At 41.2% G+C, this 16,318-nt stretch overlaps 1 protein-coding gene across 2 annotated transcripts; it reads left to right on the top strand.

Moving 5' to 3' along the window:
• The first annotated feature begins 3,528 nt into the window (after window positions 1-3,528).
• On the top strand, window positions 3,529-16,315 carry plat (plasminogen activator, tissue). Of its 2 annotated transcripts, none has more exons than XM_056377188.1 (15): window positions 3,529-3,684; window positions 9,347-9,434; window positions 10,022-10,064; window positions 10,387-10,521; window positions 11,353-11,463; window positions 12,285-12,459; window positions 12,858-12,949; window positions 13,058-13,232; window positions 13,345-13,430; window positions 13,579-13,641; window positions 13,749-13,953; window positions 14,105-14,241; window positions 14,408-14,548; window positions 14,727-14,875; window positions 14,988-16,315. In XM_056377188.1, the coding sequence occupies exons 2-15, from the start codon at window positions 9,372-9,374 to the stop codon at window positions 15,153-15,155; spliced, it is 1,743 nt and encodes a 580-aa protein (XP_056233163.1). In that variant the 5' UTR covers window positions 3,529-3,684; window positions 9,347-9,371; the 3' UTR covers window positions 15,156-16,315. The 2 variants fall into 2 exon arrangements, with proteins under 2 accessions (XP_056233163.1, XP_056233162.1); XM_056377187.1 differs by having other exon boundaries at window positions 10,022-10,145.
• The last annotated feature ends 3 nt before the right edge of the window (window positions 16,316-16,318 follow it).

Below are 16,318 nucleotides of genomic sequence, written 5' to 3'. Positions count from 1 at the left end.
CGCCCACAGGAGGCAGACTCCCCGGCTCACATCCAGCTGGTAGGTCAATGCAGAAGTTATAGAAAAAACTCATAGTTTCAGACCATAAATCATTGTTCCTGATTGTTTCATGGACAACCTGAGTCCCTAAATCCAACTCTGAAAGTTCAAGCTTGGACAAAAAGAGAAGAACTAACAATTTGTTTTTCCCTCCCTAAATGCTTCCCTACCCTGTCTGTGCCCATTGTTTCATACACTAAAATTCTTTAAACAACAGGTTACAAATATATTTTTTATTTTTATAAAGTGCTAAATGACTATCTTAAATAGCCGGGCACTGAAGTTTTTGTTTTTAGCAATCACAGGATTAAACATTTACTGAAAAACTCATTTCAGTATATAACATTCATTGCAGTGTTATTATTGATCCAGCGGATGTTGTATTTTACATGATGTTCTTCATTTCATCATTTGCTTTTCTTGAATGAGATAAAAACAGATAAGCTGCTCTCATGCAACAACACACATTTCTATTGGTTAATGCACATGGTGACGTTTGCTGACGTGGTGTTTGGGTGTGTAAAACCAACTTTATCAGATTGGAAATGTTTGTAGGGAGAAGAAAAAGCTTTCCTGTTTATACTTACAAATATGGTGCTGCTTCCTAAGCTTTTCCTACGAGGATAGTGGACAACAGAGAGAGGGCTTCATGGAAGCCCAGAACAAATGGAACTCATAATGAAAGACCTTTGTTGTCGTATTTAGCTTTGTTTAGTCATGTAAACCTAGCCTGTGGAAAGTATTGTACTCGATTACATATTATCACACTAGTGTTTATTTTGCACTACTTTCATCTGTTTCATTATAGCTTTTTATTCTGACACCAGCAGTTGGTTTCAGTCTAACGTGCTGTTGCTAGTAGAGTAACTAACAGTTAGCCTACTCATTAAATTGCACAGGAGTTTAACCATTAATCATTTTGTCATTTCCAAGTAATATCCTTTACTCCCCCAGTTCCCTTGATCATTATCTGTTTGCAAACTGCAACCTGTTCATTAAGTTTTCTTGCTAGCCATTACATTAGCTGTTTGAAGCTAGTGTTGCTAATACAGCATTCTGTAACTGCTAATGCTACATTCACCTAATGTTGGCATAATAAAAAACACACGTTATTTTGACTTTGCAGTGTTCATGCATTATTCCAAGGTGTTTAGCCCTATGATCTTGTAGTCACACCAGATGAATAGCTTATATTATCTTATTTTGTTGCAATTCATTAACCAAGTGAAACCAGATACAAAAAAACTGTGTATAGCTCCTGTAAAACTAGCAGAATTTATTGTATCAGTGTTAATGTTAGATTTATTTTGATGTAACTGCCAGAGGTGGGGCATTTACAGTCATTATGCCAACAGTTCAAGAGGTCTGTAAGTTTTTTTTCCTGATTTTGTTGCTGTCAGAAATTCCTGATATGTTAGACTCTGAATTAGTCAGAGGCTGACCTGAAAGCTTTTTCCCTGACTGCTGACCTTAATTACGGTTTAAACAATATGACGTGATTCCATGTTTTTTTGTTGTAGCTACTTTCTACAAAACATTGATGTATAGCAGCCTATCTAATTTGACCACTGATTTGTATACATATTTAGTTGAATGTGTTGTTCACTATTTTCAGAGTTTCACAGTTGCTACTGGTAAAAACTTTGAAGGCCAACTGATATCTTCCATTTAAAAGTGTTAAGCTCACTGTGCACCCACACACATAGTAAGGGCAGAAGACTTTTACAGAGAAAAATGATTTGCTTTTTCATATTTTATGAATTTTTCCACAGCTTAACACGTTCTTAATAATTTATTTACTGTGATATGCACACTGTGCAGATATATTACTGGTTTGTTAATTGAATATAAAATACATAAAGTATGTGATTTATAAAGCTTCTTTTTATCTCTGTAACAGGCTCTATTGTCATATCAGATAGAAAAACTCTGTTGTATCCCTGTTCAAACTTCACCAAAACAGATTCTTGTATATTCATCATATGTAAGACTTGATACTTTGTGTATGGGTTTTGAGAGGTTGATTCCAAAGAATTGTGAAAGCATTCACCCGCACATTAAGAGAGTAAACACAGATGTTTAAAACAATGGTCTGTCTAGTTTCTGTAATTGTCCCACAGAATTCACAAATTCCTGAACTGCCGTTTATTGCATAATGTAAATAAGGGGCAGTCAAACTGAGGATAATTGAAATACCCTTTTAATCATCCAACACAAGGGAGGTTTTGCATGGTCAGTTATGTTTAAAGAATTTGATAGTTTTTTTTAAATGAGAATAAAAAATATCTCTAAGAGATATGACTCCTGGCATTGTTGCAGGAACCTGATGTAATGCATAACTTTCATTTTGAGTCATCTGTAATAGATTACATGATGCAAGTATCTTTCACCACCCAATGTGTCTGTGTGTGCGTGTGTGTGTGTGTGTGTGTGTTTGTGTGTGTGTGTGTGTGTGTGTGTGTGTGTGTGTGTGTGTGCGTATGTATGTATGTAAGTATGGGATTTTCTCATCAAGTAGTGGGAGTGTGCTCTAACTTAACACAGATGGAAGCAAAGAGGGCAGACGCCAAGTTTATTACCCTCGACCACTACATCCTAAAGTGCTGTGTGTTCAGCTATTTAATGTGGAGTTAAGTTAATAGACAGTAAAAGCAATGAACATGAATTATCCAATGCAAGTAAAATCACTATTGCCCAAACAAAAATTGGAGCTATTCTTGAGCCTAAGTGACTGATTTCTTGAGGAGTGGCTGGGCTGAATAAGGAGGACAGTGGGTTTAACAAATGACTCCTGGTGCCAAATGGTTAACCACACAGATGTGGTGTGATCCACAGCCCATCAAAGACTGCCAGAGGGCACTGACAGTGTGAAAAATTAATAGGGATGCCAGTTTGTATGTCACTCAGCACCTATAGTCACTTTAATTGTATCTTATCTTATCTTATTTCCAAAAGCCCTCTGTTTACATCGTGTCGTTTGGTCTACCCAATTTGATTAATTGAAAATTTGTTTGAAATTTGCACCTCTGAAGTACATTATCAACTCAAGATATAGTTTATGACCTGAAACATATCCACATGTATAATGGGAGTCAATATGGGCTAAACAACAAGTTTTTTACCCTGGTGCCTTGAGAGATGAATAGCTTATTTATATTAAAACAGATAATAAATACATTTCAATAAAACTGAATATTCATATTTTCTCACATCTGTTGAGAAAGGTCAAACAACATTATAAACACTACACAACTAGTGTTTTAAAATCCATACAAAATGATGAATTTTCATATTTGTCCTTGACATTGGGCGAAATGATAGCTAAAAAAGATTACCCGATCACACACCTCAGAAAACACACATTTCTAACTAAATGAGTGATTTGCCTTCTCAACCTTTCGAAGCACTTGGGACCGTCCCGTCCCGTCTCGGCACCACCCAGCCGGCTGCATCAGCATCCGGCCCAAACGGCCAACGCTTCGCCGCTGAGGTCACAGCAGCCCTCCCCCTCCGCGCACCGGCAGGGCTGGAGCGCTGCGATAAAAGCGGGGAGCAGAGTGAAAGCCAACTCAGTCCGAGCCACTAATCCCGAGGACACTGACATTTCTACTGCAAACATACCGAGAAGACAGAAGATTTCAGTGGGTAAGTGGGTATTTTCCTTTTTCGTTGATGCTCTCGCGATACAGATCTATCCAGACTGTGCACCATGCTGCTTTCTCCTCAAGTGGCAACTTCAGTTCTTTTTCTCTTTCAGTTTGACTCGTGTTATTTAAGCATCATTATTATCTGAGGCTGTAGAGTTTATAGATCACTTGCGTAGATAATGACACTGTCTTGAAAATATTGCACGGTTGTTATTTGATGTGGGATTGGCTCCAGCTCCCTGCGACCCTCAAAGAATAAGCAGTATAGTGAATGGATGGTTATTATTTGCTTGTGTCAAGTAGAAGTAGGGATTTAATCTGTTATGCAAGATTCTACTGCAAGACTCTATTCAGTTATATCAAAATATTACCCAACCATAGTAATAATAGTCTAATCAACTTAAAGGTTGAAGGTTAAAATACTTTCTTTGGGATAGTTACCTTTAATCAAATGCAAATGGATAATCAAATGTGATTGGATGATATGGAGTTAGCTTGACACACAGCTCTCTTGTATTATTTAATGCTAATCAGCAAAATCAAATTCAACTTTTGTGAATGTAAAGTAAGATCAGAAATACAGAGAGGAAGAGGAAGATGATTCAACATGACACATTACATCTTGGCGGACACATCCACCTGTTTAATCTGGTGGGAACCCTGTACACATCCCCCCACACACTCAAGAGTTAATCAGTCATTTGTTGTTATCAAGGTCATTTGAAATCTCTCCTTGCAATACAAAATCATAAAGTGTTCTGTAGTTGCTTCTTTAGATGTTACAAGAACATGGTGATATTGTACTCTGCTGCTGGACTTTGTGTGTGTGTGTGTGTGTGTGTGTGTGTGTGGAGGAACATCCGTGCTATGATACTGTGATTCCCAGCATGTGTGTGTGTGTGTGTGTGTGTGTGTGTGTGTTGTGTGTGTGTGTGTGTGTGTATGGTGTGCATCTGTATCTGTCTACCACTCAAGCCAGGCTCTGCACAGGATCACTGCCTTATCAAATTAATGAGTTGGATTTGCGTCTCCTCCCCAGCACCATCAGTCAGCGCTGAGTCTCCATCGCACTGACACTCTGTACTGTTTGCATGTTGACACAAAGTAGATTATGTATCCATTATCTGCATTCCCTGCAGTGTGGTCAGCTGGGTTTGTGCCTCAAGTTGATGTTTGTGACTCATAGGATCAGTAGTTTGGCTCATAAAGCTGTAAGTTAAGACTAGGTCAGAGAGATGATAGAGCTGGAGCAGACTCTGGGAACAATGAACAGAAGATGAAACTGAATCCCTTGAGAGTTATTAATTCAATACTAGACTGAATCTGGACAAAAGCTCTCTTTCACATCTCTACTCTTCCCATCTGACTGATCATATAATGGTCTCGGTTGTGGTTGTAAATCCCATCAATTCCTCCGTCCGTGTCTCCTTCTCCTTCTTTCTCTGTGCAGTCCTGGAAGCAAGGATGACTCAGGACTACTCACCCTCTTTCTGCTGAACCTTGGGTTTCTAATTACATTTTCCTCCTCTCCCTCTTTTTTCTCCGCTCACGTTTCTCTCTCTCTCTCCATCCTTTCATCTCCTTCCACGTAGTTCTTTCAGCTCCATTATCTCCTCAGTGTATACTCATTTCTGATGAACACCTGCTTCTTTTGGCTGTATGAATTTTGTGTTCCTTCCTGATAAGAAGTTGAATGCTTCACATTGTGCACAGAAGGAAGCTGGAGGGTAACAATGCAGCTCTCTGTTCTGCGAGACTTTACAGAGCCGGATCACAGCTGGTTAATTGAAGTCTGGCCGAAAATCCCCTGAGTAAAGAATGCATAATGCCCTCTGAGTAACTTGCTTATCAAGATGACATCACGTAGCACATCATCAGCAAACATGCTACACACATGCAAACCTTTTTAAATGAAGGAACAACACCTAAACTGAAGCTATTGTAAAAGCTATTGTAAAAGGTTGAATACAGGTTAAGGGATCCCAGCAGGTCAAACCAGTTCAAAAACACGTTATGATGTTCAGATTTACTTCCGGAAACGGACACTGCCAGCGTGCCGTGACAAGAGAATGGGAATGCTGTTCACAATCCAGCCATGTTTAGATTTCTAAGAAATATTTTTATGAACCCTGACTTCAGTGCCAAAGTAAATAAGACCATAAAAGTGCCAAAGTGCATTGCAAAGGTGTGTCCTGTGCCATTTCCTCCCCTGGGTCCCAGTGTTGGCAGTCCACCCAATGCAAGCTCTTTTTGGTATCAGTTCTGACATTTGCATAGGAGATACAGGCAGAGGAGCCTCAGAGATGCTTTAAAGTGCACACTGAACCATAATTTGAACTTCACAGGTAGATGCAACTATGCTCCCTGCACACAGTCTTAACCGTTCTCACCGCTTTAGACTTGGACATTCTGGTCTTGTTGCTGGAAAACAAAAAATGTGTCATCTCAGACCTCTACAACCTCAGCACGCCATCATCATTACACATCCTCGCTAATGGTCCAGTGAACTCACCGCTAAATGTAGAAGACTGTGGTCAGCACTTGAAAAGCAGTTCCACTAAATACACTGAAACTGCGCACAAATAGGAAATGAATAACTTTGGTGGAAGAAAACAGTTCAAAGCTCTCCGCTCTGGACATAAATTCTTGTGTGTAAGAGTTTGTTTATGTGTGTCTACCTTATTATCTTGGATGGATCTAAAGTGGATGCACTAAACTTGTGCATCTGCAAATTGTTGTTAGGAAGCTGCTGCTGACTCATAGTCTGGCTGCTGCTACTGTAAAGATGTTTTCATTTCTTCCATTCATATTTGACCTACTAGGGGAATCACACTCCTCAGGCTGCATATGTGGCTGTGCATGTTTCAACTAATAACACATTGGGTGTAACTGACGAATGCTTTAACCCCATCAGCGCCTGTGAGACGTCGGTGTCTTGCTCCCGTTTTAAGAGCGGCTTGCTCATGAACTAATTCCTCTATCTTACTGTCAGTCAACATTTCTATAGCTCCAGTCCCTACAAGCAGAGTGAGACATCAATCTTGGCTGTAACCCTTCCAGAAAAAAGACCAGCTGTTATAGTGATCAAAGTTTGGATTTTATCTCATTCTACTTAATGGGGGGAAGAATATGTAAGGAGTTAACTGAATAGTTGCTTATGTTTTTTGTTAGTTATGATGCTCTTTTTAATCATTCTAGATTTTGACCTTTGTCTGCTATGTGGACAGAACAGGGTTACCAAATTAGCATGACATGAGTAAGTAAGAGGTATTTTTTGTTGTTGCACCTGATCATTTTGCATGACTGTTCTGTAATGAGCTGTCATATTTGAAATGTTCAGAATTCCAATAAAATGCATTTTGTAACAGAAATCACATCAAATATAACGTAATACAGTCAAAGCAAATAAGGGATTCTGGGAGTCAGATAAATGCAAGTTTTTTGGTAGTTACATTGTATATAAAAGTTTGAACTCTGTATCCTGTAAGTGAGAGTTTGTCATATACATGTTCATTTTGTGTGTTTATGGTCTGTGTCATATGTATTAATCAGGCTAGTTACATTGTGGTATTGTCAAAGTAGCAGAAATGATGGCATCCAAACAGGGCCTCTGCATCTCAGATACCACAGACTTTTAACAGGGTGGGATACACATATGTTCATGTCTGATGAGTGCGTGTTGGTGTATGTTTTTGTGCGTGCGTGTGCTGATATGTACTGGCAGGAAGCACGTGTTTTTAGCTGACAGGGCTTGAGAGAGGGGTGACTGAACAGCTGCACAAAGGAAACAAAAAGGAAACTAGTGTTGTTGTCACCCTGCCAGTGAGGCTCAGTTGGAGGGGGAAAGTGAAGGACAACAGGGTTTCTATTAGTCTGACGCAAGGACAGTTTTCAAGGGACCTGTCCTCTTAATGGTGAGTGTGTGAATACGTGTGTGTCTGTGTTTTAAAAGTGAAGTCCTGGGATGGGGTGCAGGGGGTCTTTGTTCCTATGAACAATGAGCGGAATGAGCAGTAAATCTTTGTGTAGGTGTTTGATTAGCTCCACGGTCCTGAGCACTTTGTGCAGGTATGTGTGTGTGTGTGTGTGTGTGTGTGTGTGAGAGTATGCATGTATGTGTGTGTGGTTGCCAGCTAACACTGGCAACTACACACCACATACCTTGCTGATATATCAAAACACAGTGCTGTTTTCTATTAACTCAGCCAACCACAGAACGTGAGTCAGTGGAGACCGAGCCGACAGAGAGGAGAGTATAAAGACTTACACAAGAATAGAAGAGTCGGTGCAGGCCTGTATGCGGATGATTACTGCTTGTATGTCTGGTTCTTTGCGTGCATGTGTCTGTAGAAGTTCCTCAAGATTATTTTCAAAGCAGCTTGGAAGTTCTTTATTTTTAGGCCATTTTTACATTCCAGTCCTGATTGTGTGCAACTTTCTTCTCTTCCCCATTTTCCCCTTCTGCCCCCCCGTCCTGCCCCACCCCCCACCCTCCACCCCCCTCCTTCTTTTGTGACTCATGTTTACTCACACTTGACTGAGGAGCAACAAGCGCTCTCCTCTGTACCTCCTTTCTTCACAATATGTTTCCTTTAAAACAGAGAAGAGGAACAAATCTGATACCCACATCTTTCTGTAGTCTAGAAGTATAAAAGGGAAATACGAGTTTAGACACTTTTTCGTGCACCAGGCCTCCCTTCTGCCCCCCCCCCCCTTAAAGTCCTAAGTCACTTTATCCTCCTACAGCTGCTGCTTTTCTCTGTTAGGGAAGAGATGCTGCCAGTATGTTGCAGAAACTTTTTGCTTGTGCATGCTGCCTTTCATCACACCAGGGTTGTGCGGATTGTGTTGTCTGATGGAGTTATCAGCGTCTCATGTTTGGCATAAAGATAATCTGCTTCCTGTTTAGTCCCAGTGGGAAGAAATAGATGAATAATGATAAGTGGATTGGTTATACGGCTATGTGGATGTAAGTAAGTTGTGGGATTGGGCTTCTGTGATGAACACAGCACAAGCTTGTGGAACCCATTCACTCTCCCCCATCAGACTGTTAAGCACAGGCTGTTACAACTTCCTGTCAACACAACTTCAAGGAACTAGAAATGACCTCCCGTTTCCCATAAGCACCCCACCTTGCCCACCCTTTCCTCCCAAACGGTGTCCCTCACCCCAAAGGTCGATTTTCAGAGGAAAGGCATAGGGATGGAGGAAGGAAGCTGAGCAGAGAGACAGCACCGCTTGGAGAAGGTGACCAGTGCTGATCTTTTTCCTGCGATTGTTGGCTCAGTATTTACAAAGACAAAAGATTTATACCGAAAGACATGTAACATTGAAATGCCTGTATGGATTTTTTTTTCAAGTCGCCCCACTGTACACAGTTGCCAATGTTTTCAGCTTTTGTGTGTGTGTGTGTGTGTGTGTGTGTGTGTGAGGTTGCAGGAAATAAATGGTCAGTGTTCTCACTATTCACAGCTTGATCACTGATCATTTTTATATTATATTATATTATATTATGTTATATATTGCATGACCAGAATCTGATTGGTCTTATGATTATTATAATTGTGGTCTCTGGTCTTTGCTTTTCCCCACACACAGCTTCTCATGGTATCACTGCTTACATGTGTATTAAACATGTATTTATATTCTACTTCCTGCAGATCGAAGACCACTTGAGTTGAAGACATGATCCGACTACTTGGGCTATTAAGTCTCCTTTCTGCTCTCTGCTGCAGCCTAGCGGGCAATGTAAGTACTGCACTCCTTGTCAGTGAGAGACCAGATGAGTGGTTTTGCATGCTCCAGCCCAATAACTGCAAATCCTGCACACTTGTCTTGATGCATTTCAATTCTTATGGTTTATAATCCATCTGAGCAAACATTTAGTCTGTTTAATATTGTTGCATTTATGTGTTTGTTGCATTGCAGCTTTGATCATTGACTGGTTTGCCTAAAACTTCAACATCCGAGACTTTAGAGTCAGCTGCTGAACAGCAATATTTTAAATGGAAAAATGTTAACTGTATTTGAACTGATTTTGAAACAATAAACTCATAAACTCACTGCTGTCCTGCAGCCCAGTTTAAAATCTCTGTTATTGGAGCACTACTGTACTGTGTGTGCCAACACGTGATGTTTGAGTCAAACTTAAAGGCAGCTAAATGCTGACTAGGGTGGATTATTTGTGCAGAAAGTTCCAAGCCTGTGCAAGTTTATTTTCACAGTATCCTGAAGAAATGAAATAAAATCACTGGCTACCTCGGCTGGAAACCAGGACCATGCAACCAGTTCCCATCCGCTGCCGCTCTGTGTTTAACTCGTCTTTCCTGTTGCAGGTGGAGCTGCTCCGCACTAAGAGAGGGACTCGTTTTTACAGAGGTGAGCCTGTCAGGCAGCCAGCTAGAGGGACGCTTTTGATTGTTCATGTCCAGAAGTCTTCACCTTCCTTTGACACGTCCTGTGAGCCCCATCACACTTTTTCTTCCCTAATCACACCATCACCATCCTCATCTTCCTCATGTTCTTTTAATTCTCTGTAGTCATTCATGTGTTTGTCATGTGTCCCTCCCCTTTTTGTACCTTCATGCTTGTAACTCCTTTTATATGTGACAGTGATTCAGTTTGCCTGTGTCTTCCTGTTTGATCGGCTGTATACTTATTGTTTGTGTTTGTGTGTGTGTGTGTGTGTGTGTTTTCTCAGCACGTTGTGTGGATAGTGAGCTATCGGCAGTGCGTAGTTATGGGGACACTTGGCTGCGATGGAAGGGACAGCGTGTGGAGTATTGCCGTTGTGCATTCAGAGGACGAGAGCTTTGTCATGTTGTGCCCGTCATCAGTGAGTGTGATATGAATGCACAGACACACAAACACATATGGACTGGCTGATTTTTCTTGTCTTAGTTTCTTGTCAGACTTTTTTTTTTAGAGCAGAATATAATCCTGTTTGTTAATTTGCCTGTCAACCTGCTTGCCTTCCCTCCCTAACCTCTTTCATTATAGCTTCATTTTACCTCTAACTTTCTGTGACAACCTCAGATGATTATTTTCTGTTGGCTCTGCACGTTCATGTGTCCAAATCTCTGTTATTTCAGTGCATCCAAATGAAGAGCTGTTGGCTTTCTGTGTTTTTTGAGTGGGTGTAGTTTAGTCTGAAATACTCTTGCCAGCCCGGCCCTCATGCGCACTTTCACCCCCATTGACGAATTCTGCGAAGCATGATTGCCCCTCCCTCAGACAAATTACAACCACATTTTCAGTCTGCACCGTCTGTGAGCTCACACCACTGACAGCGAGTGGGGTGCTGTTATTCGGAACGCTAGCCTTTAGGAAAAGTTGAAATAACAAATGACAAACAGGACTGGTGATGGCATAAATCCAGCTCTGCTCTGGGAAAAACCCCTTGGCAACGGCATGATATATTTAAAAGTGAAGCAATGACGACGTTTCCTAGTAAGAAGAGAGTCAGGATGCACACAGACCTTACTACGACATACTACTCCATGTTTTTACGTCAAGTGTGACACATGAGGCCAAACTCACAGATTTAATTCTCTGTCTACGCAAGTGGTCATGGCCAATCAATCAGATTCTGATTATTCTAATTGTTTGTGGGCTGAAGAGCTGGATGATGTATGACTGACTAACTGGATCTGTCTGTCCTTTACAGATTGCTACGTGTCTCATTGTTACAACGGTGGAACCTGTAAGGAGGCTGTATACACCTCAGATTACATTTGCCAGTGTCCCGCAGGCTTCACTGGGCCTCGATGTGAGATCAGTAAGTACAAAATTATCTTTTTAATATAGCTCACAATTATTTTTTTATTAATTCACATATTTTTCTCATTTAATTGTTAAATTTTTTTTTCTGCGAAATGTGAGAAAATCGTGATAGTTTCCCAGCATGCAGCGTGACATCTTATTTTGTCCTACCAACAGTCCAAAACCCAAATATTCACTTTTCCAATTTAGTGTTTTACTTTAAAGCAGCAATAAACGCAGCCATGTCCATAACATGGTGTCCAACATTAATTAAAACGTTCTACAAACTTGTTAGTGAGTCTTGATAAGGTCACAGTCTGACTGTGTGACTCATACAGAGGTGTCATGGGCCTGTGGTTTGGAGAGAAGAAGAAAGGATCATAAACAATGGAAACACATTCTGGGCTATGAATGTTTGCGTTTCTGCGGGTGACTCCTTGAGGCTTTAGGGACGCCCCACCCTCCCAGTGGGATAATTATGTGAACGCCAGTGGTCACAGTGAAGTGATTTCAGCCAAAGAGTAATGAGTTAAGAGTGGCCAGACTCAATAAATCTGATTGCATACTTTCTGTTTGGCCATTGCTTTAAACCACTAATTGGAAAACAATGATATAAATGCCATTAGGACACAAGTTGTGAGTTTAATGTCTTGTATAAGAAATAACAATGTTTTCATAATTTTCCCAAATATTTTCAACGGCTTAAGTCTCTCCAGATCCAATATGTGTTTTATTGTGTCATAATAAATGAACTGTATCAGTTATTAGAGTGATTCCAGTCTCAGCTATAAATAACTGACACTATATTCAATTTAACTTTGTCCCTTTCTCCAACAGACACCAATGAGAAGTGTGTTGCGGGGCATGGTGTAGGGTACCGTGGGACATGGAGTATCACCTATACAGGAGCAGAGTGCATCAACTGGAACGCAACGTCTCTGAGAGGAAAGAGGTTCACGGCTAGGAAAGTGGACGCCACCAGTCTTGGACTCGGCAATCACAACTTCTGCAGGTATATGACAAGTGTAATGTGTTGAATTGCAAATGTTCATTGGGTCCATTCAACTGAGAAGGGGATCTGATAACCCAAAACATACTGGTCAAGTTTTAGTCGACCCTGCGGGAATGATGCATTAGCCCCTGAATGTGTCTTACTTTGAGAGGCGCAAGCAAAGGATTATAGGGGTTATGGATATGGGATATGGAATAACAGGTGAATTGATGACTTGGCGAGAAAGAAGGCAGGAAAAAAAGTGAAGAACTGGACGATGTGATAATCTGTCTAATTTAGCAAAACCTTGTTAGGATGATGTACTTTAAAACTCTTTTATTTACGATGCAATTGTTCATCATTTATGTGAGCAGTGAAGATATTTACTCACTGTCCTTGCCTTTCTTTGTCCCTATCAGGAACCCTGACAATGACAGCACTACTTGGTGTTACATCTATAAAGGCACTCAGATCGTGTGGGAGTTCTGTTCTCTGCCCAAATGTCCAGAAGGTACAGTTTTACAAGAAGTTAATATTCAGTAAACTGAAATACAAGCAATTACATACTTAATCGCTTAAACACTTGCTTAAATACTTTTTTCTCTGTGTTTTGGAGCAGATAAGAACCAACAATGTGTTCTGGGCTCTGGTCAGTCCTACAGAGGCACAAAATCTGTTACAAAGAGCGGCTCTCGTTGTCTCCCATGGGACTCTCCTGCTCTCAAGCGTAAGCGCAACAATGCTTGGAGATCTGATGCATTGGAGCTAGGGCTTGGCAGCCACAGCTTCTGCAGGTAGATATGCCAACGCACACAATATGATCAAACTAACACACATCAGAGGCTGCATAATATAATGCAGAATAACTCAGGTTTTCATTGCATTTCTTCTTCCTTCATTCAACAGGAATCCAGATGGTGATGCAGGTCCTTGGTGTCACACCTACAAGAACATGCAGCTGACCTGGGAGCTGTGTGACATACCTAAATGCTGTGAGTACCCTTATTTCCATTGTTTCATTTTGCAGCAATGTTGAAGTATAGAAGTAATATTATCACAACTGATCAGCTACCTGGAACTAAAATCTTCAGTGCAGCAGTGTGCTAACAGACTTCCCAAAACTTGTCGCCTCTTTTTCAGTGAGACGTCCCTCTATCATCACCACTCTCGACCCACGTGCCCCCACCTCTAACAACAACAGAGGTTGGACATCCTCACATCCAATGAAAATCACCCAGAGTCCATTTCCTCTGACGTGTTTGGTGTTTATGTTTATTTAACAATCATCCTGCAACCTATCCTTTCTGTAGCAACATGTGGCCAGCGTTCGGACAACTCCCTGAATCGCCCGGAGTACCGCATATTTGGGGGCAGAGAGAGCGACATCACAGACCAGCCGTGGCAGGCGGCCATTAATGTTTACCAGGCCCGTAGTAAACAGCACTTTCACCGATGTGGAGGAGTCCTCATCGACTCCTGTTGGGTCCTGTCCGCTGCACATTGCTTCGAGCTAAGGTAGGAGAAACTCACATCCTTCAATCGTGCACACACACTCACACACACACACACACACACACACACACACACACACACACACACACACAAAATACATGATTTCAAATGTTTGCTATGCAGCATACAAACATATTCCCTTTCTTTTTTTCAGAGATAAAGCAGAAAAATTGGAAGTGATTTTGGGAAGAACGTTTCGGAAACAGAATTCCAGCAGTGAGCAGATTTTCAAGGTTGAGAAGTACTGGATCCATGAGAAATTTGACAACGAATCATTTGACAATGACATCGGTGAGTGAACATTAAGCATATAATCTTTGCCATGTTTTCCTTCAGCAGTGATGAACCTTAAGTGGGCAGCATATGCTTGTTAATACTTAAAATCATCCTTCAGTCATCATCCCACAGTCTCCCAGTGCATCACCCTGACTTTCCTGTGGTCACTTTCCACTTGCAGCCATCTTGAAGCTGAAGACGGACGTCGGCATCTGTGCTGTGAACTCTCCAGAGGTTCTTCCGGTGTGTCTGCCTGAATCTGGGCTGGTGCTGCCCAGCTGGACCGAGTGTGAGATCTCAGGCTACGGAAAAGACAAAGAATGTAAGAAAATCTCCCAACTAATTCATGGCATTCTCTCATTTTTCACTGCTACTGTGCAAAATTACACTTAATTGACTGGACCAGCAGAGGGCAGTGTAAGCACGCTTTTCCCCAAACCTTTAATTGATTTATTTTTTGATTGGAGATGCTCAAGTATTCACTGAAACTCTCTCCACAGTTACTGCAGAGTACTCAGAGCGTGTTAAGAGAGGTTATGTTCGCCTGTGGCCCAACGAGCGCTGCATCCCAGATGTGCTGTCTGGACACCTGGTGACCCCCAACATGCTGTGTGCAGGTGACACCCGCGGGCTTGACGACGCCTGCAAGGTGAGAACGCTTATTTTTTTACATTGCGCTTCCTCATTAAATTAAAGCTGTTAACATTACTCAAATCTCATTTTTCCCTTCTCTGAATTTTTTTCTTTTACTTCACCCACAGGGAGACTCTGGCGGCCCACTCGTCTGTCGGAACAATGACAGGATGACTCTGATGGGTGTGATCAGCTGGGGCGACGGCTGTGGGCACAAGGATAAGCCTGGGGTCTATACCCGTGTCACCAATTACATCGACTGGATCAACGACAAAATTAAGGCAAATCCGATCTAAAGTAAGAGAGACTGCAAAGAAGATGTTGTTGGATTGCCTTGCCCATAAGCACAATGGGTATCACGTTTATCATTGAGAAGATAGACAAGGAGGTCCACAGGACTCTCAGGACTCTTGTTTATCTGTTGATCTAAATCCAAACTGATGGAGGTTTTAAACCAGCAGGACCACTCCTACAGAGATGCACGAGAGGGACTTCAAGTCATGAGTTTTCATGCATGATGTAGCTCCATGTTCTCCAGTTTTCTGTTCCTTACTGTGTCAGATGGGACAATTTATATGGACAGGAGCACAGAACCAACTCCTTTTCCTCCTTCTGGCCATGTTGATCGCAATAATATTTCTGATCTTTTCATGCGTACAAAGCTTTAATGTGTTTTCTCAGTACTGCCTCCACCAAACTGGAGGACCTGGTTGGCTTCATGCTGGTTCATAGGAAGAAGTCACAGTGGTAGGCTTCATGTCAGAAGCACTTTTAATCCAGAAGAATACTCAGTCAAAACAGTGCAGTTTGCACAGTACTGTAAGTCATAAGTAAGCATTTAAAAAAAAAAAAAAGTTTTGTGCAAAGACTGTGTCACAGACGTGGCTTTTAGATATCAGGTGCTGTTGGCTTAATTACTTTTAATGGGAAACGTTCATGCATTTACTCTCTTTGGGGCTCGAGGGGCTGCAGACCGTCAAACGTATCTGCTGGTTCAGATTCTGCTTATTTTTGCAGTTTTCTCTCCTTTTGCTCCCGGCCGTCTTGTAGATGGCAAATAGATTTGAGAGATTTTAGAGTCATTCTCATTGTTTTTTGTTTTTTTATTTCCCACTGGATTTGCAGAGCACTTCTCCACCACACACCTGGGTTGAGCCCAGTATGTATATAACATTTATATTGTCTAATTATTGATTGAAAATGACAGGGGGCTGATTTATCTGTTCTACATTAAACTGCTTATCGACTGCAAAGCTTAACAAACTCACTTTGTTCTGTGATAGACTCTCAAGGGAAACTGGGTTTAAGATGTTTTGAGCTAAGTTAATATTTATGTGTATTTTATAAGGCTTTAATACGTTATTTACTGTAGCTTAATAATTTATTGTGACTGTCATTATAATCACATACTCCTTTGTCAATAAATAATATTTGGAATAAATCTCCTAATGCTTCATGC

Source organism: Seriola aureovittata, chromosome 5, assembly GCF_021018895.1.
Source record: "Seriola aureovittata isolate HTS-2021-v1 ecotype China chromosome 5, ASM2101889v1, whole genome shotgun sequence".
In the NCBI taxonomy this organism is placed as follows: Eukaryota; Metazoa; Chordata; class Actinopteri; order Carangiformes; family Carangidae; genus Seriola; species Seriola aureovittata.
This window is presented reverse-complemented; position numbering and strand designations above follow the sequence as displayed.